Source organism: Kogia breviceps, chromosome 5 (assembly GCF_026419965.1).
Source record: "Kogia breviceps isolate mKogBre1 chromosome 5, mKogBre1 haplotype 1, whole genome shotgun sequence".
NCBI classification, from domain to species: Eukaryota; Metazoa; Chordata; class Mammalia; order Artiodactyla; family Physeteridae; genus Kogia; species Kogia breviceps.
This window is the reverse complement of record NC_081314.1, coordinates 77,249,453-77,275,550: the sequence shown is the minus strand read 5'-3', so window position 1 is coordinate 77,275,550 and position 26,098 is coordinate 77,249,453. Positions and strand designations below refer to the sequence as shown.

General features: G+C 43.2%; 1 protein-coding gene across 10 annotated transcripts in view; it reads left to right on the top strand.

Annotated features, from left to right (window-relative positions):
* The window catches only part of APOD (apolipoprotein D), an 84,461-nt gene extending 72,109 nt beyond the window's left edge, over positions 1-12,352 (top strand). For 8 of the 10 annotated variants that reach the window (XM_067034289.1, XM_067034288.1, XM_067034286.1 and 5 more), the window contains 4 exons: positions 2,101-2,253; positions 6,609-6,730; positions 10,010-10,098; positions 11,858-12,352. In XM_067034289.1, coding sequence (XP_066890390.1) covers positions 2,101-2,253; positions 6,609-6,730; positions 10,010-10,098; positions 11,858-12,093 — 600 coding nt within the window. In that variant the 3' untranslated portion in view covers positions 12,094-12,352. Of the gene's footprint in view, positions 1-837; positions 964-2,100; positions 2,254-6,608; positions 6,731-10,009; positions 10,099-11,857 lie in introns of all 10 variants that reach the window. The other 2 variants (XM_059064901.2, XM_059064905.2) reach the window with 2 other exon arrangements.
* Positions 12,353-26,098: the final 13,746 nt, after the last annotated feature.

The following is a 26,098-nucleotide window of genomic DNA, read 5'->3' as shown; positions in this document are numbered from 1 at the left end:
GAAGAGTAGCAGGCAAGGGGAATTAGTTTTGCTCTGAAATCCTCTTACAGAGCTAAAGAACTTGTTTCAGCCCATAATAGAACATTCTGTAACAAGGTATTTGTCAGAGTAAGACGGGGAACTGACTTTTGGTGGAACTGTCACGCGGTGAAACGAGACTTATCAGGTACAGAGGTAGGTGTTTATTGAAGCCACCGAAGGTGGGCACAGAAGGAAGCATGGCTCAGGGATGTGACAGAATGGAGAGGTGGAGATGGGGCCCGAGTCCCAGCGCTCTGCCCCTTCTGGGCCTCAACTTTCCCATCTGTACACCTGAGGGGTGGGGTTGGATAAATGACCTCTAAGGATCTGTCCAGTTTGGGGGAGGGGGTGCCTGTAGAATGTGTGGCCATCCTCTGGGCTTAGAATTCCTGGGCAAGGCTCTGAGCTTGGAGCCTACTAGGGGCCAAGAGCAGAACTTCAGTGGTTCTATTAACCTCTTGGAAAGAAATGCACATTTTTGTGGATTTAGGCTGGATTTTGGCATCCATCATCGCCCAAAAGGTTAAAAGACAAGTGTTGTTTAGCTGGTGGTAGGGGCTGACGGGAAGTGGAGCCTCAAAGACTAAGGAAAGGGCCCCACAGCAGACATGCTGAAGGCAGGGACTCAGGGACCACGCCTCCTCCCCCCAACCTCGCATCAGCTTTTACTCATTAGGTAACTGTTCTTTTGAAAAACGGGCAACAAAACTTCCAGAAGAAAAGCTACTGATTATTAAAGGTTATTTGGAGGTTTAGGGATTCATAAGAAAGTGGTTATAATTATTCCTGTTATGACACATCCTTTTAAATATTCAGATCTGAGAACATCTTGCTTGCATTGATTCAGCCCTCTTCATCACCGGGAGAAAGGCAAAGCTCTGGAAATAGCTCCCGTGCAGCTACAGGCAAGGAGTCGCAAGGAAGAGAACAGACTGAGAGCAAGTCAGTGAAAGAAGCAGGAAGCAGTCCAGGCTCCTACCCTGTCAACAGCGCTGCAGCCCTCACCCCTGCCCACTGCCCCTCCTCAAAGAAGCTTCCACGCCCAAGGGAGCTGGGCTCAAATGCTTTCTGCACAATTACAAGTCAGCTACTTATTGGTCCTCCTCTGGTTAAATGTACAGCATCTATGAAAAATACCCTCAACAGCATGTCAAAGGAAGGAAGGAAGGAAGGGAGGAAGGGAGGGAGGAAAGAAGGAAGGGAGGAAGAAAGAAAAAGAAATTCAGGAAACACAATATTTTGCTTCTGCTTTTCATAATAATAACTAGCATTTATTGAGCATTTTCTCTGTCAGACACTGCTCTAAATGCTCTCCTTATATTTTCTCATTTAATTCTCATGAAACTTCATGACGTTGGTATGATTATTATTCCCACTTAATAGCCAAGGAAACTAAAGCATCCAGTGGACACAGTTATACTTAGTATGTGCAGAGCCAGAATTCAAATCCAGTCAGGGTGACCCTGGAGTCCCCAGCACGCTGCTCCCTGTTAAAGTTCCCAGGCCTACTCTTGGGTTGGCAAACAGACAAGCAGATCGGGGCAGGGTGGGGAAGTGGAGTCAGGGAGGAATTTCTTTGATGAATCTCACAGGGCACTAAATGTAGTGAATGGTTTGTTTTTGGTTTTTTCTCTCATGGTTCATTTGATGGCTTCACTCTCCCCCTTTGCCTACCCATCCCCAACACACACACATTGTTTCTGTTCATACAATAAGTACCTACTGCACCTGGAACTGCAAGGTTCTGTGGGTGAGTCCAGGGAGAATCAAAACGATGCCTATCTCTGAAAAATGCATAATTAGGTGTGTAGGGTCAGGGGGAGCTGGCAAAATAAATCCAACAAACTCTAATACCAGGCAGAATGTGCTCTAATGATGGCACAAAAGCTTCTAGAGAGGCTCACAGGGGTGGAGGGCCTCACAGTGACACTGAGGTGGCCCTGGGGGATGAGGGGCTCAGACGGGCTGAGTGGGAGGCTGCACACAGAGGGACCGGCCAGCCCAGAAATTTTCCTCTGGGGACTCTGTGCCCTCAGGAGACTCTGAGCGCCTCCAGCTGCTTTGTTCTCCCCATTCCAGGTCCACCTCCAGCCACCCAGCTCCAAGATGGTACCAGCGCTGCTGCTGCTGCTTCCTGCCCTGGCTGGACTCTTCGGAGCAGCTGAGGGACAAGCTTTCCATCTCGGGAAATGCCCAAATCCTCCAGTGCAGGAGAACTTTGACGTGAATAAGGTGTGGTAAAAGGCTAAACTCCCGCTTGTTTTGCTGTCTCCTGTTTGCATAAGCATCCTACCAGGCTCAGTTTTATTTTTCTGCTTTAATGGCCACAGCAAGCCTTGGGATAGGTCCTTATCTTACTGGGAGCTCCCCCAAAGCAGACCCTGAGACAAGAACTGGGGAGCAGAGATGTTTTAGAAGATGATCCCAGGAAGCCTGAGTGGGCATGTGGGGAAACAGAGAGAGAAGGCAAGAAAGCAGTAAAGCGTGAGTTCATGAGCAGCTTACTCTGTGAACAATGGGGTTCAATCCTGCTGGGGATCCTCTGAGGAAATATGTAGAATGTGCCTCAGGTTGTCCCACGGACAGATGTAGGCGGGCATTGGGAGGTCCCATGGCACTGGCCAAGCCTGTGGCAGAGAAGGAGACCCAGGGGCTCCAGATGGGAAGCAGGCAGTGTGTATGGGAAGCCCGCTGTGATGGAGGTGAGCCCAGAGGTGGGCTGAAAGGACACTGACAGCAGCTGCTGCAGAAGTATTATCCTCACTCTACAGCTGAAGAAGGTGAATGTCAGAGACCTTGCAACCCACTCAGGTCATACAGCCAGTAAATGCAGAGTAGGAATCAAAACTAGGCTTCCCAGGAGTGCAGGACCCCCACAGGTTACTCAGACAGAGCCCAGGAGAGGACAGCACTCCCCCAAGGGGCTTTCTTGTTACCTGCACTAAAAAGATATTGATAGAATCAACTCCCCCATATATGGTAAGGATTATCTTTTCACCTTATTGATGAGTCTTTTGAGCACAAAACTTTTAAATATTAATGACGTCCAATTTATCTATTTTTTCTTTTGTTGCATGTGCTTTTGGTGGTGTTGCTTGTGCTTTTTGTGCATATCTTTAAAAAATTGCCTAAGGTTATAAATATTTACTTCTATATTTTCTTCTAAGTGATTTACAGTTGTAGTTCTTACATTTAAGTGTTTGATTCATTTTAAGTTAAATTTTGTATATCATGTGATATAGGAGTCAAACTTCTTTCTTTGGCATGAGGATATCCAGTTGTTCCGGGACAGTTTGTTGAGAAGACTATTCTTTTGCCATTGAATAGTCTTTTTTTTTTTTTTTTTTTTGAGGGAAGGATTTTTTTAAAATTTATTTTTGGCTGTGTTGGGTCTTCGTTTCGTGCTAGGGTTTTCTCTAGTTGCGGCGCGGGGGGGGGGCACTCTTCATTGCAGTGTGCGGACCTTTCACTATCGCGGCCTCTCTTGTTGTGGGGCACAGGCTCCAGACGCACAGGCTCAGTAGTTGTGGCTCACGGGCCTAGTTGTTCCACAGCATGTGGGATCTTCCCAGACCAGGGCTCAAACCCGTGTCCCCTGCATTGGCAGGCAGATTCTCAACCACTGCGCCACCAGGGAAAACCCTCATTGAATAGTCTTGACACTCTTGTTGAAAATCAATTGACCATATGTGTAAGAGTTTATTTTTGGACCCTCAATTCTATTCTGTTGATCTATATGTCTGTCCTTATACCAGCACAGTATACTCTTGATTAGTAGCTTTGTAGTAAGTTGTGATGTCAGAATATATGAGTTCTTCAACCTTGTTCTTCTGGCTATTCTGGGCCCTTTGTATTTCCGTGTAAATTTTAGGCTCATTTTGTCAATTTCTGCAAAGAAGCAAGTTGGAATTTTGATAGAGACTGTATTAAATCTGTTGGTCAATTTGGAGAGTATTGCCATCTTAACAATTTTAAGTCTTCCTATCAATGAACATAGGATATCTTTCCATTTACTTAGGTCTCCTTTAATTTATTTCAACAATGTTTTGTAGTTTTCAGAGTATGTTTTATGCTTCTTTGGTTAAATTTTTTTCATAAGAATTTGATTCTTTAGATGCTACTATAAATGGGATTTTCTTAAATTAATTTGTAGATTGGTCATTGTAAGTATAGAAATACATTTTATTTCTATATATTAATTCTTGTATCTTTAACCTTGCTGAATTCATTTGTTAGTTCTAATAATTGTGTGTGTGTGTGTGTGTGTGTGTGTGTGTGTGTGTGTGTGTGTGTGTGTATTCCTTAGGATTTCTATGTATAAAACCCTGTCATCTGGAAATGGAGATAGTTTTACTTCTTCCTTTTCATAATTATCTTTAAACATTGCATTCTCCTCGAAGAGATAGAGAAATGGAGACCCCCAAAGACAAAAAGACCTTCACAAAAATATTATGAGATCATGAGGGAACATGACATGAAAAGCAATCTTCCACCTCTGAGTTTCTTCCTTTCTGGAAAATCGTGTGTCCTTGTTTTTAATTGTGGAACATTAAAGTCACCTTAACAATAATAGAACTATTTTAAATGCATTGTATATAATGGAGATTTTCTGAGGATGCCTGTGAAACCAGCTGACCTTTAAACTTATTCTTCAGTGCTTTAAATGCCTGTTAAGTTCAGTGATTTTAATTGAAAGATGTCCTTTAACAAATGAGTGGAAAATTTATGCCCTAAATGTGGGTAGATATTTTAGCAGAGAGCCAGGTGACCGAAGCAATACTGCTACCTATTTGCAGTATGCTCTCATTTCAAATTCTGACTTTTTTGAAGATGACTATATCTCCTTGATTTTGTTTTGGTGAGTAACACATTTTTAAATTTCTAAAATAATTTCAATCAATATTTTGACTAGGTAGATATATTCACATGGTTCAAAATTCTAAAGATGCAAAAGGACATACAATGAAAACTTTCCTTTCCACCCCTATATCCCAGCCTCAGTTTTGCTCCCCAGTAGCAACCAGTAAAAACAGCTTATGGTGCATCTTTTGGGAGATAATATGTACATATATTAAAAAGCACATACATGACTGCAGTAGGAAGAATGATGTCCATGCCATATTCCCCAGAATCTGCAAATTGTTTCTTTACATGGAAAAGGGTATTTTGAAGATGTGATTAAAGTAATGGAGCTTGAGATGGCAAGAGTAGCCTGCATTATCAGGTGGGTCCAATCTAATCATTAGAAGCAAAGAACCTTACCCAGCTGTGGTCAGAGAGATGTGATGATGGAAGAAGAGTCAAAGAGATGCAGTGTGAGAGGGATTTGACCTGCTTTTGCTGCCTCTGAAGATGGAGGAAGGGATTCACAAACCAAGGAATGCAAACGGCCTCTAGAACCTGGAAAGGGCAAGAAGACAGATTCTCCACTAGAGCCTCTGGAAAGGAATGTAGCACTGCCAGCACTTTGATTTTAACCCAGAGAGACCCGTATCAGACTTCTGATGTACAAAACTATGAGACCATAAATTTGTGGTGTTTTAAACTTGTGGTAATTTGTTACAGCAGCAATAGATAACTGATATAATAACCTTTTCCCCCATTTTTACATAAAAGGTAGTTTAATATATATATTATTTTGCACCTGGCTCTTTTTCCATTAAATGTATCTTGGAGATAATTACATATAGCTCTTTTAAAAGAGGGTGTATAACATTCCATTGTATGGATGTGCCATCATTTATTTACCCAGTCCCCTACTAATGCTCACTTAGACCATTTCCTGTCTTTTATTATTACAAATAGGACTGCAATGAATAACCTTATGCATATATCGTTTCTTAATTTCAGGAGGATACCTTCTCAGAGGTGAAATTGTTGGGCCAGAGTAAATGCAGTTTTAGTTTTGCTAGATATTGCCAAGTTGCCCTCATGAAGGCTGTAGATTGGAGCAGTCTCTATGCCCAGCAATGCATGGAAGCAGGAGCGTGCCTCTCTCCCCTCACCCTCACCCACGCAGTTGCTCACTTTCTTTAAAGATGACTCTGTGCACCGAAATTATGGACAGAGAGCAAGCCCCCAGGGGAAGAATGATACAGGTCTTCAAAATCTTGACCACCTGCCAAAAGCCTTTGTGACCAACTCCCTGTGTGGGGTTATATGAGGAGAATTTCACCAACTCTGGAGACCCAGCTCCCCACAGTAAACACATCTGACTTTGCACACAATTCAAAGATGTCTTGTAGAATCATAAAATATTTGAGATGGCACCTTACATCATCTAAACCAATCCCTTCCTTTTACGGAGTTTAGAATTTCACATAGATTTTGACTGAAGGGGACACTGAAAGCATAGCTAAATAAAAAGCACTTTAGGAATGGACTGGGGCATTCAACCAATGCCCACACATCCGATTCACTTATTACCATTTGAGTCAATATCTTGCTCAGTGGCTTCTGGGAACAATGCAGCCCATTTTGCCTGGTTACCCCAGGAAAGGGCTCTGCTCTGAAAGACAACAATGGGGAAGAGTTTGCAGGTCCCCAGAGAGCCACAGAGTTTGCTCTGCTTGTCGTTGTCTCTGCAGTATCTTGGAAGATGGTATGAAATTGAGAAGATCCCAGTGAGCTTTGAGAAGGGAAGTTGCATCCAAGCCAACTACTCGCTAATGGAAAACGGAAACATCAAAGTGATAAACAAGGAGCTGAGGTGAGAGCCTGTGCTTTCAAAGGCAACACACGTCCGGGAGGGAGCCCTGCAGAGACTATCCTGGGGTGACTGGTGTCCTTACCGTCTAGTGTGGGGAGGATGCAGACATTGCTGGGTCTGGGCTGCCTGCTCACGACAGGTCCTGAGAGGAAAGCTTTTGGCAGGCAGAATGGTAGGGACTAGAAGTCACTCATTCATTTTCATGACCACTTGCTGAGTGCCTTATTGTGTCCCCCACCCTGTGAGAGGTCCTAGGGACTCAATGGTAACACAAACTGCAAGGTTCCTGCTCTCATTGCAAAACAGACCATCTGGTAACAAAGGACAGCAAAGGACCCTCTTGTCTGACCTCCAGACCAAGAGAGAAGCACTTTCTATATCATCTGCTGATTGAGGGCATCCAGCGTAGCTTGAATCCTTCCAGAAACTGGGAGCTCAACATCTTCCATGACAAGTTATCCCATCTCCAGACAGCTTTAACTCTTAGAAAACTCCTTTTCTTATTAAGCAAGAATCAGATACATACGTAGTCACACTCTAGGTTGTGTGAACAGGAGAACCTACAGAAAGATATTTTTCTATTACTTCTCACAGACTGATATTTGATCCCCAAATTCATACTTTAGAAAGCAAATATAAACTTAAAAAGAAACCTAGGAAGAACTCCTACCCACCTGCCATCAACAAAGATAAGAGTAACAATAAACAATGGTAACATACTAATTAAGCATTCCCTATGTGCAAGGCACTGTTCTGTATGTGTATGTATATATACATGTGTGTACATATACATCTATTTATGTATGTACATGTAAATGAGCGTAGATATTCATTTAATCCCCATAGCAACCTGAGGTTGGTACTATTATTAACCCTCTTTTTATGGATGAGGAAAATGAGGTACAGAGAAGTAAAGTAATTTGCCCAAGGGTCACACAGCTTATAAGTGGTGAAGCTGAGATTCAACACCAGGGAGAGGTGAAATGGGGAAGAGACCAGAAGATATATGAAAGAGGCGGGGCATGAATGGTTGCCATTCCTGTTTCCTAAGTTGTCTAAGAACTGTGTTCAACTGCAAGAAAACAACTGCCACCCAGCCTGGAAGTTACTCAGGCTCAGAGAGCCTTTGCATGGCCATCCTATTACCCATTAAGCTTCCTGTGAGCCACAGTGCAGTGGGCTGACTCTCTGACCCTGCATAAACCAAAGAAATAATCTTGAGCAACTCTAAAGAAAAATCCCACTCATTTCAGAGCCCAGTAAGGACTACAGGAATTGAGATGCAGACCCCCAGAAGGTCTCACAGGAATTTTATAGGCCCCAAAGTAACAATGACTTTATTTGAAATATTTTATCCCATTCTAAGGTCAAGAGTCAGACAATGACACAGATCCCAAAACCCATCAGATGCCCCCAGCTCTCCTTCTGAGTTGGCCAGGAATCATCTTTAACTGTACCCAGCGTATTAGGTCACTCTGCCTCTAGGGTCACTTCTACTTAAGAGCAAAGGCATATGGAGAAAGGTTTGTTAGTCAGGAAAGTGATATAGATTCTGCAGAACAAGCAGGCGGCATGGCAGGGAGCCTGAGCAAAATACCCTTAGCCAGTGTCAGAATGCTGGGGCCAAAGCAGCTGGCTCAGGGCTGGGAGCTGAAGGGGTTAGGTGCCCCGTTTCAAATCCTGGTTCTACCACTTAATAATGATGTGATCTTAGGTTAGTTATGGTCATTTTCTAGGCCTCAGTTTCCTCCTCTGTAAATTGGCAATAATCATAGTACGTCCGTCCATAAGGCTGTGTGAACATTAAATGGGGTAACACATGTAAAGCACTTAGAACAGTGTTTAGCATGTGGTAATCATTTAATATTACCTATTATTGCCAATATGTTGCTACCCTTGAAAATACAAATGCATTTTTCCTATGAATAAATTGTGAGTTTATGATCAGAGACTGGTATTTTGAAAACTGTCCTGGAGCAAAACATAAATGATGGTGAAAAGGGGGAAAGTCTGTTGGGAAGAGACTGGTTTGTTGCTAAGCAACTGCTTGCAGATAGAAATGGACCGTCTTCCATCTTACAGGTTGACTCCCAGGTGAGAGCAGGGCACGGTCTCCAGCCCTACTCAGTGATAAACAGACTATGCAATCCAGGAGCATCAGAGAACATTTCCCACCCCCAGCCCCCTTACCTGCTTCTTATTGTCTGGTTTCTAGGATATCCATCAGCACTAACCATAGCCTACTGACTTTCTAACGCATGCCATTGTTCCAATTTTAGTTTGTCTGCCCCTCTGAGAACTGGTGAACAGGAAACTCCTCTGTTGGCCTGCTAGGAGAGCACCCTCCTTCATAGCCTCAATCCCTAGGTCTTTCCCCTTTCCCTTAGATCCAGGGGGCCATTGGAAGTTATCCAGAAATGGGGCCAGCTCCCTTCAAAAGAGTAAAAGTATTTCATCCATCCAAGCAAAAAGACCATCGCTTTTAAGACACCACCATTTTATATACCACTAAAAAAGAAATGACACTAGCAATTGTAAGGTGGCATTAATTGTAAGATGCACATTTCTTCACATCTAATGTCTCTGAGATCTGGATGCCTGATAGAATCCCTGAAGTGAGGTAAATGTTTCCTCATTGCCTGCTTTGACCTGGCCTACGTCAGAATCTCCCACACTCGATCAGAAGCTTGCTGAACTGGATGGGGTCTCAGAGCTATGAACCCAGGCATATGAACCCCTTTATGGGACAAATGATGCCACGTGATATCACTGAGGCCCAAAGAGGGGGAAACTTGGCAGATCTCCAGATTCCACATTTTACATGATTTTCAGTAATCCAGTCAGTCCTTATTTTTTCCTTTCTTATTTTTAAAGAAGCAAATCTTTGTTCTGTGCTGGGTTGTTTATTTGCTTGTTTTTCCCTTCCCTCTTCCTCCCTCTTGGTTTGGAGCCCAGGAGCAGAAAATGGCCTTGCAGGCTACTACATACACTCCAAAAAACAGTGTTGAAATACCAGGGCCTGACATATTATCCAGTCCTGGGGCATTGCAATTGTTGATTCTTTTCACCCAAAAGCTGTCTTTCTCTGCTTGTCTCAGAGACAGCAAGAAAGCAAAGGGGAGGGAATGGAACTAGGACCTAACCTGTTTTCAAGAACCTCCTACCCAGAAATTGCAATGTTGGCCACCAGGATTGTTGGTGTCACAAATCTTGCCTTTCCTTGATTTGGGGCTTTTAATGAGTTCAGGTTTCTTGGTTTTTGTTTTTAACTCATTGCAGAGCTGATGGAACTGTGAGTCAAATTGAAGGTGAAGCCACCCAGGAGAACATCACGGAGCCCGCCAAGTTGGGAGTTAAGTTTTTCTGGTGTAAGTATACACTTCTCGCAGGAGGTGTCAGGGACAGGAGATATGCAAACGGAAGGCTAGAACCCTGGGTCAGAGCACTCCCATCACATCTGAGTGTCACCCATATTGATTCAATGCATAATTATTCACTGAGCACCTCCTACCTGCCATACGCTGGGCTAGGCCCTGGAGATGCAAAGATGAGCAAGACAAAGCTGGCTCTCATCCCTGAGAAGCTTACATGTCAGTGTGGGTACTGATGAGCACCCAGGTGATTTACTATAAAACTACAGTAAGTGTGTCAATAGAGGAAGCACAGATTGGAGGCCACTGGGCATGAGCCGTAGGAGACCCAAGCCAGTCTTGTTTCCCAGAGGAAACTAATAACTGAAAAAATTAGTAGTTATTAGCAGAACAACTAACACGTGAGAAATCTTGGAGGTAAGAGATGATAAGAGTGAAGGTAAGTTGGAGTCCTGGCTCTATCTGCCATTTTCTAGCCAAATTGTTGGAGTTTCATTTGGGTCCACCTTCCCCTTAACTTTAACAAGCTGGGCAGTGAGCTTTCCTTGGTGTTTGGAAGTGGAGTTACTGAATAATATCCTCTGAACTGAAAAGGAACTTTGAGACTGGAAACGAAGCAGACAACTCCATAAAGAACAATTAAGAAGTTGATTGTGGGTAGAATCAGGTGGACGACCCTCAGAGGCATTCACAGCTGTACTGCATTCCGCCAAAAGGGGTACGGGGCACCTAAAGGAGCCAAAGCTAAAAAAATAGAATGACTACTAAAGAGAAGCATGTCCACATTGACAGGAACTGAGGGGTTTTCCTCCCTGCACTCTCACCCCAGGGGTCTTGTGACCATTAACCACCTGTGTCAGCAAAAGGCATTCTTCCAGTTTTCATGTCAGATGAAGTTTATAGGGAACTAATCTGGCTTGGGTGTATTCCTTGTGAGTAAGCTAAAGCTCAGTCTCACAAAAAAAGGGAGAGGGTAGGACCTCAGGCCTAAGATGGAGCTGACAAAATGGAGCCAGTGTGGTTCAGCCACACACTTGACTTGGACCTTGGCTGTGGAGGTCACGTTCACAGAGGAAGTTTCTGGATTCAGATGGGGAAAGTAAATCCTCCATCTCTCTTAAGGACCGTTTTAATGTTGAGCTTTCAACACTATACAAATGTCAGTCAGTGAATTGTAACCTGTTACCACCTGATTTACCATACTCTTAAGAACGGTGGGATTTTCAAAGTTTGCACAAGAAGAAAAACAAGCAGACCAACATTAGCCCCTACCTCCTTCCGTAGGTGGGTTCTAGAGGAAGCTGGGTGGTACAAACATGGAAAGCCTGGGGCCCCTGACCTTATATTCTTGACTCCGCTTAGCTAAGTGGTGGTTCCATACGCACTAGTGCTAAATGCTGCCTGTTGGTCCAGGGGGTACAGCCAAACCTCCCAGGTATTATGGGCTTGCAGGTACCAACCTGCAATCAGGGAGGGGGGGGGATCCAGAATGAGGACTCTGAACTCTGGCTGTACACTGGAATCACTGGGGAGCTTTCAAAAGTACCAGTAGCCTCCAGTTCAGAATTTGGCAGTCGGGGTGAGGGGAGGTAGGCCTGGTATTTTTCAAAGTTCCTGTATGATTCCCATGTGAAGTCACAATTAAGAACCATTGATGTAGAAGAATTAGAACCCCAGAGCCTGGCTTCCAGGGTCCTAGAGGTGAAGGTTTCTCTTGCCCTGCTCCCTCCTAATACTGCCTTTCTCTGGTTTTCAGTCATGCCATCAGCTCCATACTGGGTCCTAGCCACCGACTATGAGAACTATGCCCTCGTGTACTCCTGTACCACAATCATCTGGCTTTTTCACATGGATCATGTTTGGCTCTTGGGAAGAAACCCTTATCTCCCTCCAGAAACAGTGACCTATCTCAAAGACATCCTGACCTCTAATAACATTGACATTGAGAAAATAACTGTCACAGATCAAGTGAACTGCCCCGAGTTCATATAACCATGCTCTAAAGGGAGGCTGCATTCACTCCATGTTCCTTCTTTTGCTTTGCTTTTCCCCTATACCACCCCTCATAAAGACAAACCAAACCACCACAGGAAACTATTACAAATACCAGAAGGGAAATGTGACAGCAGAAGCTAGTGGAGAGGAAGTCAAGGCAAGTTGGCCCAAACACTTAGCCATGCACCATCCTGTTACCTTGCAAGCCTGATAATAAACTTGCTGCTGACCTGCTGTGCTCACAGTAGACGACAAATTGGACTAATTATTGGGAGTTTTAAATTCTAAGCTTATGTTTGGAAATCCTTAAGCAGTTACATTGAAAAAAAAAAAAAAGAAGCACTGAACAGTTTAAAGGTAACAGTCTTGTTTCTAGAAAGGGAAAGCTGATGGCAAAGGCACATACCAGGTGACCTGAATCCAGGTGGCCCAATCCTGCAGGAGGCAGTCCATAGCAGGGAATCATTTGGAGTTTTTGAGTCTGACAGGCAGTTTCCTGGAGGCGTTTACTTTCTTATCAGGAGGTCTTCACAGTCAGGTGAAGATGGGACCATCTTGGGTCTGTGCAAGGAAGAAGAGAATCTATGAGGGTGAAGCTTTGGGAATTTTTTTAAGAAAATAATTTTTAGGTCTTTTATTCAACTGATATTTACTGGGACCCAACTGCATTCCAGGCATTGAAAAATACAGAATCCCTCTCCTCCCACAGCAGCTCACAGACTAGGGAGGGAGACTGACAAGTAAAGACACAATTTTAATCCAAGCTGAGGGGTCCATAGGCAGAGGCATATGGAGGGAGCCATGGGAGCTCTGAGAAGGTCTCAACCCCTGCCAGGCATAGGTACCCACAAGGTTGTACAGTCACATCTCAGAGTGTCCCAGCTTCAAGGAGTCAGGGACCACCTGGAGTTTGTTGTTGTTGTTTTTTACATTTTACTATTAAAATCAGAACAATCTCAAAATCATCACCCTGCGATTACTCTTAGGTCACATAGTATTTGTAATCTACTAATGTTTTGGGAAATGAATAGAAAATGAAGCCATTTGATTAGCTTTTTGCATTTTCAGCATGAATATAAAATAATTCCTTCAGCACTTGAGACGCTTCACTGCTTTATATTAAAGGTTATAAAAATTCCAAGAAACTTAATATGTATCATTTCCATTTTACTAAATAATATGACCTCAAAACGTAGCTTGCTATTCGAAATTCCTAAAGGCTGAAAACCACTGGACAAAAAGGCAGTGATGGAGAGGTAGGTATTGAAGAAGAGCCTCTTCCCACAAGCTCGGCCTGCTGTTGCATCTGTGCTTCATCACACTGCCCACCCCACCAGAGGGTACCTGGCTCCTCTTCTAAAATACAGTTCTTCCCAAGAGTGTTAAGCTGCTTATCTCTCTCTTAACTCATGGTACAAGGCAAGCTATGATTGTGTTCCTCTTAACAGCTGTCTGGTAGCATCTAAAACAGTGAACATGGCTACATTTTGCACCTTTACAGTGCAGGTATCAGGGGTGACTGAACCTCAGAAAATGGGGGGAATTCAGAGGATAGCATGGGGGCACCACTTATCTAGAGGAAACATGGGGGAAAACAACAAAAAATCCAGAAGGGTGAGCAAGAGAAGGGAAATGGGAAGTAAACAGCAAAATAGAGACAGTAGTAAATCCCCCTGTGCCTATGTACCCATCATCAGCTCCAACAGTCATCAACATCTCACCAATCTTGCTTCAGCTATCACCCACCCACCCCCAATTTTTGTTCATAGAGTGTTTTGAAGCAAATCCTAAAGAGCACATCCTATTATTTTGCCTGTTAGCTACCTAAGGATAAATCTAGCAGGTACAGACATTTCTTAAACAGCAACAAAAAATACAAAGTTATGTTTTATATCCTGCAAGTGCTCAGAGAATACGATTTAATCTATGTAATTTAAAGATTATTTTATATTATCCAGATGAAAGGGAAGATATATGTACAAAAATGTTCATCATACTTTTACTCGTAGCAGCCTCCAAACTAAAAGGAGCTAAACTAAAACTAAAACAGCAGAGGAATGAGATCATAAATTATGGAACAGCCCCACTTGTTGTAATGTGGTGTACTCATTGAAATTCAGTTATGAAGACTACAAGACCACATGGTAGCTGTGCCTGCCCGCCCACACTCACAACTTGTGTGTGTGTAGGGAGGGGTGGAAAAAGGTGGAGGAGGGGAGAAAGAGGAGGGATCCCACATGTGGTCTTGCTGCCTGCAGAGATAGAGTCTGGAACATGTGCTCTGCTTACCCAGCCACATCCGATAAGACCAAGGTGTGTCCACCAGTGCTAATGACAGCCAATCCACAGGCTGAACAGAAACCTCTGATTTTTGTGGCCTACCTGGATGAAAAAGGTAAATTAGGCCAATCTAATCAGAATCTGACTTTAAGAGATCTAGAGAAAGGATAATGGAAAACTCTGTAAGTCATAACCATAAGGTCGTGTAGTTTGGGGTGGCCATTTTTGGTGATGCACAACTGAAGTTATGAGAGTGCAGAACAGAAATGCAAAGATAAGCCCAGACCTCACCCAAGGTCCCACCAGCAGCTTCAGAAGCTGACTGCTGTCTGTGTCCTAGCTCCAGTTCCTGTGGAGCTTAGCTGTCTTAGGTTCCTGAGTTTGGATTTCTTTAAGATTACGCTCACACACACACACACACACACACACACCTACCTACACACACACACACACACACACACACACACCTACCTTTTTTTTGAGGTAATTTAACTTGACTGAGTGAATGTTCCTTGCAACCTCAAATAGCCCTAAGACAAAAGTGTTCACTTTTTGAGTGAAAAAAAGAAGGCAGCATTGTACCTAAGTTGTACTTGTAGTTACATAAAATGATGGCATAAAATCAAGGACTAAAAGTGAACAGAGAAATGAAAGCAATTAATATGTTAGAATGGTGGAATTACTGAATGATTTATTTTCCTTTTTAATTTTTGCTGTTGGTGTTTGTCGTGTAGGCCCTAAAACTTCCTCCTAGTTCAGCCTGGTCCTCTAGCAAGTCGAGTGCCAAACCCCAAAGAAACAGGCTTCTTCCAATAATTACCTCAGGCTTCGAGACCTTTCTGGACTCTACTCTTATCACACTGCATTTCCGTTACACCTGAGACGGTGCCTTGATTTGTGAATATAGGACCTGTGATTAAAGCAATCTTTATTTACTACCAACAAGGCCCTTTGTACACTTCTAGGAGGCATGAAGGGAGATAAGTAATTTAGAAAGTTTTTGTTTACACAGTTGTCTAAATGTTGTGTTCTTTTATTTAAAAGTTTTCCCCAAAGCAATCACTTTCATCTTGATGATTATGAGAAACTATTAACATTTTGAATATTTGTTAAATATGGCCAACTTTTATGCTGAGATCAATATTTTGACTAAATATCAAATATGAGATGAAAATAGGTTCATCAGATCTAAGGTTTTCCAGCAGAGCAAGGTGAACTGAACTAGTTGGGAGTGCTGAGAGGTGATGTGGTGGAAAGCACACTGGGATGGGATCCAAGGACAGTCCCTGCTTCATTTGACTTAACCGCATCCTCCAGCATTCCCCTCCCCTCCCAGCTGTTTCCTCACCTGCGCATTATGTCATTAAAAGAACTAGATGAGGTACCTCTAAGGACTCTTCCAGGTCAAACATTTATAGTTCTGTGCATTATAGTTTTGTACACGATTAATTAAGTAAATTTTTTTCTACAAAGGAAGGGATACCTGTACCTTTATAGAGAAAAGAAGCCATAAACTTAAAAGACATAAGCAACTCTTTGAATTGTTTTGTTTCCTAATCCTTATCAATGTATACACACACACACATGTACACACACTTTGTTTTTTAATCAATACATGTATTTTTTTCATACTATACATTATTTAGATATATATTTTTTTCCATAGGGATAAACACATACTACTCACATAACATGTTATGTTCTATAAATGCATTGGAAGTATTATATTTAACTTTCCTGAATTTTCCTAGGCTGCTAATTATAATTCAAGTATAAGAATGCCAAACTTAAGTCAACTCTTCAGCCTCTTCAGAGACCCAGGGGAATGATAGCTCATTGAATTATTATTTTTTTAATTTATTTATCTTTGGCTGCGTTGGGTCTTTGTTGCTGCACGCGGGCTTTCTCTAGTTGCGGCGAGTGGGGACTACTCTTCCTTGCGGTGCGTGGGCTTCTCACTGCAGTGCCTTCTCTTGTTGCAGAGCATGTGCTCTAGGTGCCTGGGCTTCAGTAGTTGTGGTGCGCAGGCTCAGTAGTTGTGGCACACGGGCTTAGTTGCTCCACGGCATGTAAGATCTTCCCAGACCAGGGATCGAACCCATGTCCCCTGCATTGGCAGGCAGATTCTTAACCATTGTGCTACCAGGGAAGTCCCGGTATGATTCTATATATAAAATGGCATATTATTCCAGGATACATACATATGCAATAAAAGTATAATGAAATTCAGAGAATATTAAACACCAAATTCAAGGTTACCTCCAGAGGGTATAGAGAGGGGATTGCAATTGGATACAGTAACATAGGTAGCTTCCACTGCATTGGTAATTATATTAGTTTCCTGTAGCTGCTGTAACAAATTACTACAAATTTGTGAGTCTCTTTTAAGATGTTAAATTAAAATGTTTAGAGAGTGACCCCTCCCCCCAAAATTTAGTCTTCAGAGAACTGAAGACTGAAAAACAATAAAACTCAAAAACTGAGTGGATTGGATGCTAACTTCTAGCAGTAGAATTTCAGGCATTGAGGTGAAGACAGGTCAGAGGAGAAAAATTCCAGTCATATTACATAGGCAGTCACCAGCTTCACCTGCTTTTAATCCAAGCCTTCTGTCTCCAACACTTCCCAGGTCAAAAGAGCTGCCAGTGCTCTGTGAATCTGCTGTGTCCCCAGAAGGTGACAAATGAGCTCAGGAGCTCCCTAGCCAGAATGGGCAGTACTGGAAAAAGCAGGTGCCCACTCCTTCATCAGCACAGTTCAGCTGTGGCTAAGCACACGTTCATTCCTTGCCTGCAGCCTGGTCAGAGTAGGACGGGTGAGGTAAGGGCCTGCACACAGAGTCAGAGGACTCCCTCCCCAAATGAGGGAGTGGTTGGTAATGACCAGGACCGGCCCCACTGTTGGATGTTATGGAAATCTACAAAACTGGGACTGACATCTCTGGCATTCTGCCTAAGGGCTGTATGTCAACAAAGTATTCTATACATGGGGAACAGTCTATATGGGCCATTTTTGCACCTATGAGTTACTGATATGAACAGCCTCTCTATCTTGGCAAGCTTAGAGGCTAAGGTTGTTGGCATGTCATTTGGCATTCATTTCTCAGCTCAGATGGCATCTCTACAGGCATCTACCTAAAAGTGATTGCCCCAATTACCACCTATCCCATACACTTTTAAAAATTTCTTTCTTACCACTTTTCACAATCTGCAATTATCTTGTTTACTTATTTGCTTATGTATTTATTGTCTATTTGTCCCACTAGAATGTAGGCTTTCTGAAGACGGGAAACTTGTTTTGTTCATTCTTGTGTCCTCAGAACTTAGGATAATGCCTGACATGTAGCAGACACTCAATAATTTTTTACTGAATGAATGAGTGAATGAACAAATGAGTAAATGCCTTAGGGCTCAGAAAGAATCAGTCGTGGAAATGAAAACAATGCAAATAAATGCAAATATCCTATATTCATGTGCTTTGCGACATATTCAACTAAGATTGCCTCCCAATTTGCTATTTCTGCTACGTTCCCACAATTTACCACTGGAATATCATCCCCCTCATATGCATATTCATTCTCCAAATGGAGAAACTGATGCCCAGCAAAGTGAAATGACTTGAACAAAACTATTTGGCTAGTTACAGTGATGATTTGAACTTGGACACTAATTTCTATCAGAGAAGTAATTTACTCATGGGATAATTGGGATTTTTTTACTTCTTCCTGTTCCTTTTCCCCACAAACAACAACAACAAAACACCTCCTATGAGAAAAATGTTTTAGTCTCCATGAGACAAAAAACTATGGTACAAAGTCAGTGCTACATTTGGCAAGTCAATAACCTCTACATAGGAGGCTATAGTCAAGGAATAATTACTAAGGAGGTAATTTTGGCTAGGCTTGGTGATACTCTATGTTATTAGAGATAAGTGAGAGGAGGACATCCTGCTCCCCAGGGCTACCAGACACATGAGATGTCACAAGGACATCTTGGACTCAGACACTGGTTATTTTTAGCATTAGGAATATGGTTTCATATGGCTAAGGGGCAACTCTACCAGGAAGCAGGGGACTGACTGACTTTATGAGACCTTCCCAGCATCTAGAGCCATCTGGACAAGGACAGCACAGGAAGCATGAAGAAGAGGAGCTTCAAACACCCCTCCTCCCATGAGAGTCTGCTGCCTCCCTCTGATTTGAGGGACAAATGCTGATTGCATGTACTTAACACGTTGATTGAGAAACTACTAATTTCTTACTAAATGTGAATGCTTTCTCTGGGTCCAGTTCTTGTTGTCCCTTTGTGTGTTATAGAAAGTATATGCCAGCTCATTCATTCCTTCCTTCTTACTTTTTTCTCTTTGAAAATGTCACCCAGTCTGAAGCTTGTTTTGAATTATGATAGAAAAATATGACTGTCATTGAAAGGAGAATTTTTTTCATGCACACAAATAAAAGCCCTGAGGTATCATATCTTCTTATAAGTAAGTTCACTGCCAACTGACAGCAAAAGAATTACCACAGTAAAGGGAGACTCTATGAAGATGTGTGCTTTACCAAAGAATAACTTAACTTAGAGAATCTTTCTTAGCTCTCAAACAAACCTCACCATTAACTGATACTGTTTATTAAATATGTCTGGTATCGTAACAACCACCTCTACCAGCATCTTAAAGAAAGACATCTCCCTTTAAAGTCACAAAGAACAGCCAATGGGTGGCTTGCTGAGAGACAGTTTTCAGTACAGAATGATGGTACCCTAAATGCTAAACACAAATTGAAAAAAAAAAATCACAAAGCAATTTAAAATGAAGAAAAATTCTTATTTCAGCATAATATAAGAAAACTAAAAGGAAACTCTTCAGGTAGTAGAGCAACTCTGTGAAAACAGAATCCACAGAACATCCCAGAAAACATTATATTACGCCACCAAATTCAATACGGTCAAGAAACAATGTGATAGTTTTCTGCCTGAGGGACAAAGACTGGTAACCCACGCAATGTTTTCAGTTCTCTGCTCTGAGGACTGGTTTGACTCTTATTTGAATTATGCCTAAGAATGCCAACAGCTCACATATTCCCTTTGGCGAGAAGGCAGCTCTTCTTGTTCTTGGAATTACTGCTTCCAAAGACAAATCCAATGTGTCAGCCCTGAATCATCTCCTTCACTCTTAGCTATTGGTTGGCCAGCCTCTCTTTCCCACTAGATGATGAGGGCCTTAGGGCAGGGATGCTGTCATTCATTTTTGCTTCCTTCACTTCTAGTACAGAGGAGTGAAGTTTAATACATGGGTAAGTGTGGAGCCTGCCTCAAAAATCAATCCCCTTGAAAGTATTTTTTATAATTTTATCTGTTCTATTATTTATTCCTATCTTTTTGCCATTTGAAGGACTTTTTAAAGTATTTTGACGTACAAAGCACCTCGGACTTTGTATTTCAAATTAGCTTGTAATAGATTTGCAACATTTATGAAGAATGGTGTTGTTAGTTCCCTCGTGGTTGTTATTTTTCTTTTATTCACTATGAATCAAGACCTTAAAATCGCTAAATAATATTCTGGATTCTAAAATGCTAGTTATAAATACTATAAATTATAAAAACTAACTTGTACCAAATATTATGGGTGACTGAAAGCAAGTTATTTCAAGAATTTACAATTGGGATCCACCCATAGACAGCAGTTTTCAGAGTCTCCATATAATCTCCACATCTCATCTGCAGCAATGCTTCCAGCTGCCTGCGAAGTGCTCCATCCCCACCTCATTCGGGCTTTGCTGCTCAGTCTCCATCATGGGTAACTGCCAACATTTCCTGTTTGAAGGGGGTTGCCTTAGAGTCCACATCTAATGTCTGTGTAAATCCAGCAATTCCATCAAAAAAAGCAAAATAAAAACTCCAAAAAGCAGGCAAAGAAAGCACAAGATACCTCCACAGATGCCAAAAGGGCAGTACTGTGGGTACAGTACACTGCTTTTGGCAAACAGATCTGGAGCCTGCTTGAGTTGTTCACAGTCTAGAGAGAAAGATAAACAAGAAAATCAACCATTGCAATGTAGGATTCAGAAGCCATGAAGGATTAGGAGCTGGAATCTAGGTTAGAATTGGGCACTAGGGCAGCACCAAGGAGGGGCACCTGACCCCAGTCTGAAGAGTCAGGGAAGGTTTCTCTCAGGAGCAAATCCTGATCTGCCTTTGAAGGAACAAGCTGAAGTTAGCCAGAAATAGAAGGGTGAGGAGGCAGCATCCCAGACAGAAGAAAGACTGTCACATGAGAGAACTCAAAGAATTCAGTAGCAAGTGGGGTCCAGGGTCTATGGAGGAGCAGTGGAATATGAAGCTAGGTAAGTGGCCAAGGTCAGATTACCCACAGCCTCGTAAACCATGACAAGGAGTTCGGATGTCAATTTGAAGGTGAAGGGGAGTGACTGAAGGATTTAAATCTAGGAAGTAATTTAACTTGCATTAAAAAAGTAAAACCAGAATACCAACTTATTAATTCACAGTGAAAAAATCCTTAAAGAGCAGATCAGAGGCTGGAGTCCTCTGGGAGCTAATGTTCTGCCTTCAGTTGGCTGCAGGGGATGCCAGGGTCTGATGAGGAAGGGATTGGTGAAACTCAGGCAGCAGGCTAAGGCCACCTCATTCATGACACACTGGGCATCCACCTACCACCTACTCAGACACCTTCCTCCTGGGAAGGGCACTGTCCTGAGCTGAGTGATGGCTCTGACAGAAAAGGAAGATAGAGAGGGACAGGTGAGCTTGAAAGTAGGAACATCCATGAGGTGGCTGTTGTACTAATGTGTGTGATGATGAGGGACTGAACTAAGGCAGTGGGGATGAAAAGGACAAGGCAGATTTAGGAGAGTCTTAGGAGGCAGAATCAGGTGGACTTAGGGAACAACAGGATGTGGGAAGTGATGGGGAAGTAGGAGTCTAAGATAAGTGGTTACCAGGAGCCAAAGAGGGAGAGTAAAGATGTGAAGGCATGTTTGTGTGGGAAGATAATGAGATTCCTGACCTGCTTCCTGCCACCTTTTAGGATTATCTCTTGCCACTACTGAGTATAGATCCTTTACACCTGCCAGACTAGGTCACTTGCAGTTTCCCAAAGGTGCCATCCTCTCAGACCTCAGTCCCTTTGTACACATTGCTCCAGATGACATGACACAATCTTACTCTCCTGCTCTACCTGGATGACTCCAACTTACCAGCTCACCAGTTCTGTCCAGCCAGTCTTCTCCAGCCCTTCCCTTGCTTTCCTTCCTACCCAGCTATTATGGGTTGAATTGTGTCCCCCCAAAGATATGTTGACATCCTAACCATCAGTACCTGTGAATGTGGCCTTATTTGAAAATAGGGTCTTTGCATATTTAATCAAATTAAGATGAGGCCATTAGGGTAGACCCTAATCCAATACAACTGCTGTACTTATAAGAAGAAGAAAATGCTCTGTGAAGATAGAAATACACAGGGAGAACACCACATGACAACAGAGGCAGAGATTAGAATGATGCAGCAGCCACTAAGGAAGTCTAAGGATTGCCGGCCACCACCAGAAGCTAGGAAGAGCCAAGGAAGGATTCCACCCAGAGTCTTCGAGGGAGCATAGCCCTGCTGACACCTTGATTTCAGACTTCTAGCCTCTAGAACTGTGAGAGAATAAATTTCTGCTGCTTTAAGCTGCTTGGTGGTACTTTGTTACAGCAGCTACAGAAAACTAATATACCAGCCATTTCCATGTGCCCATGTTTCCATACGTATAAATGCTTTACGACCACTCAGGCATTTCCCATCTAGTCTGAGTCTTTATTTTATATTTATTCTTTAAACTCTGAGCTTATCTTTAAGGACAAGAAGCCTTAGTTGCGGCATGTGGGATCTTCCCGGACCAGAGATCAAACCCGTGTCCCCTGCATTGGCAGGTGGATTTTCAACCACTGCACCACCAGGACTTGAAGTCCCTAACATGTATATATTTTTGAATACATGATTTACCTTGATCTCAATAGCTACCTCCAGAAACTGAAACAAGAATGGAAGATTCCATCCACAGTCCATCTCTTGGCAGCCAAACCCTCAACACACAGGAACTGTAACACAAATACAGCCAAATTCAGTGCTTGGGCTGTTTGGTCCAGATGACTTCCTACAAGAGAGTATCTCAGTAGACGCATAGAAGGAGAGCTCTGTTTAGAAGCATTTGGAAATATTCTTTGGGCCACACTAAGGAGTAAAGTGGTTCAATTATTCTAAAATATAAAGAAAAGCTGTACTGGCACTCATAATCTTGCAGTCAAACTAATGTTTCATTAATATTCTTACACACTAAGAAAGTCCTCTTCATCTACATTCACTTTTAGTGGTATTTGGAGTGGAAAAAATAATACAAGAGGCAACAGTTTGACTTTTGATGATGGAAATTTTTTTTTCAAGATTCTCCAGAAAACTCTTTACCACTCCCTGTTCCAATGCTTTTTATTTTATTAACTGTAATATAACACATTATGTCATACTGTGCTAGCCCTTTTCATTAGTGTCTCAAAGCAAGACAGTGCTTAATTTAGAGCCCAGTCATGGTTACGTCCAGGGAGATGACTGCTGGGCCCAAGGAGGAACCAAGCAAATCTGCCCAGTAATTTACATCATGAAGGGAAGCTTCGTGTATTCCACTGAGAACAGGATTATCACCGCTGAGTTGGGCTCCTGCTGACAGGGCAGAAGAGACAGTGCAGGTGTTGAAAACTTGGATGGAAAGAACTCAGAAAGGGAGGTGGCCATCCAGCTTCCCCTCACTGAGAACCCTCTCTCTTCCCCGGGGCTGGTCAGGGCCTTCAGGGTGTGACGTCAGATCCACTGGGCAGTGGAAGACCTGTGGCTAGGAACAGAGGTGGGGCCAGGACAGGGAGGTGCCAAGGGGGGCTGTGGACGCCTCTGCCTGAGGACATCCCTGGAGAACATATGCAGCTCTCACAAGCAAAGTTGTTGCCCTCCTGCCCTTCCTGCTCACTGCCCACTCCACTGTCTCCATTCAGCAATCATTCCCTTGCTGAGGCCCTGTTCCATGCCAGGAACTCAGTTACAGGCTGGGGGTCAGGCAATAAAAGCAGAATAGTTTTCAGGAACACTACAGTCATTCCTGAGGAGCAGAGTTCTAAGGCAATGAACTGATTGTTGTTCTTCAAGGTACAGAGCCTGTATTAAGGGAGACGAGAGGACTTTCCTGCTGGTGCAATGCTTAAGAATCCACCTGGGGGCTACCCTGGTGGCGCAGTGGTTAAGAATCCGCCTACTAATACAGGGGACACAGGTTCGAGCCCTGGTCTGGGAAGATCCCACATGCCGCGGAGCAACTAAGCCCGTGCACCACAACTACTGAGCCTGCGCTCTGGAGCCCATGAGCCACAACTACTGAAGCCCATGCACCTACAGCCCATGCTCTGCAACTAGAGAAGCCACTGCAATGAGAAGCCTGCACAGCACAACAAAGAGTAGCCCCCGCTCGCCGCAACCAGAGAAAAGCCCACGTGCAGCAACGAAGACCCAACGCAGCCACAAAAAAGTAAAATAAAATAAATTTATTTTAAAAAAAAGAATCCACCTGCCAAGGCAGGGGACACAGGTTCAAGCCCTGGTCCGGGAAGATCCCACATGTCGCGGAGCAAATAAGCCGGTGCGCCACAACTACTGAGCCTGCGCTCTAGAGCCTGCGAGCCATAGCTACTGAAGCCTGTGTGCCTAGAGCCCAAGGTCCGCAACAAGAGAAGCCACCGCAATGAGAAGCCCGCACACGGCAACGAAGACTAGCCCCTGCTAGCCGCAACTAGAGAAAGCCTGTGCGCAGCAATGAAGACCCAACACAGCCATAAATAAATTAATTAATTAATTAATTAAATTTTTTTAAAAAGGGAGATGAGATTTGGGGCCCAGGACTAGGAGACTTGAGTGAGATCACTGCCATTGGGGTATGATAAAGTATCTCCACCTTCTCTCCTCTCATCCCTTACACCAGTGGCCAGATGTTGCTGGGAACCAGGAGTCAGATCAATTTAAGGAAGAACTTTCTGACTCAGAGCTGTCCAAAGATAAAATGAGCGGTGTTGAGATAAAATGAGGGGTGGTGAGCTCCCGGCCACTGGGATTGTTGGAGAAGATGCTGGATAGCTACCTGGTGGGACTGACAAGGTCCCTTCCAGACCTAGTAGTCCATGAATCCACAGGGGTCTGGTCTGCTGGCAGTGGCAATTCTGGATGAACTAGTCTGCTCTGCTTTGACCTGTCATGAAGATAATGAGGAGGCCTGATCAAGGAAAGGGTGATGGGAAAGAGCTTGGTAATGAGGGAGTTGTGGACTAATGGTAGGAGTGGGAGGGGAGGGGTATATACAGCTGCCATAACAAAGTACCACAAACTGGGTGGTTTTAAACAACAGAAATTTAACATCTCTCAGTCTGAAGACTAAAAGTCCAAAATCAAAATGTCAGCAGGGTTGGTCCCTTCTGAGAGATCGAAAGGAGAGTCTTCTCCATGCTTCTGCCAGCTTTGGGTAGCCCCAGGTGGTCCTTGGCTTATAGATGCATCACTCCAGTCCTCTGTCTTCACATGGCCTTCTGCTTATAAGGACACCAATTATATTGGATTAGGGGCCTACCCTACTCCAGTACAACCTCATATTAATTTGACAAATTAGATCTGCAATGATTCTATTTCCAAATAAGTTTACATTCTAAAGTATTGGAAGTTAGGACTTCAATATAACTTAGGGGGACATAATTCAACCCATAACAGGAGGCAACTTGCTTAATTGCTGAGCCTTCCACTTTTCCCACCTGTACAACTCCAGTGGTAGCACTGCATGGAGAGAGGTTGGGTGGCTGGAGTGGACGCCACCCCCTCTGTTGACCTGAGCTTAACTTTAGATACAGCCTAGCTCCCAGTGTTCCCAGGGCTTCAAACTCCTGCCCTTCCCTAGAACCCACTTCTCCTCACAACAGTCACAGCACCCATCACTGGGAAACACATGTATCCTGGCACCTTAGAGCCTCAAGTTCTCCTCTCTTTCATCAAGGTTCTCCCGGCTATCTTTCATTCGCACCCAGGCAGAGATAATGTGCGGAGAGTGTGTGCTGGACGGTTTTGTTTTTTTTCTCTTTGGGGACTCATTTTACAAAGACCTAGACAGTTCCCTAGGCTTTTGGCCTGTTTCACCCAGTGTTGGACATCTGGTTACACTAAGTGAGTTCCCAATATCTGGGGGGACAGAAAGATTATAAACTACAATTCTAGGAACTTCTGCCAGTGATACCTTCCATGAGATTACCAACACAGAGGCAGAATGTGGTAAAATGGGGAAACATCAGACTAGAAGCAGAAGTCTGAACTTCTATGACCACACACTACGGATGGGCCGTGTGACAGTGGTGGTCCCGTCACTTCTCCTCTCCTTCAGCTTTTCCAATGGTAAAAATAAGTTAGACTATTTTAATGCTGATGTTCTATGATTTCATAAAAGTCAATATTCTATGATTTCACAATAGGTCTCTAAGGACCATTCCAATGCTGATATTTCATGATTTTTTAATGGAGAGTTAAGCTTTTTATGCTGGTTAAATAGAAGGAAAGAGGAGACATACTTCATTTCTGAAAGTCAGTTAATATCTTTGGGGAATGATGTCACCTTCGAGCTTCAATTTTCAGATATATAAAATACAGAAATAACA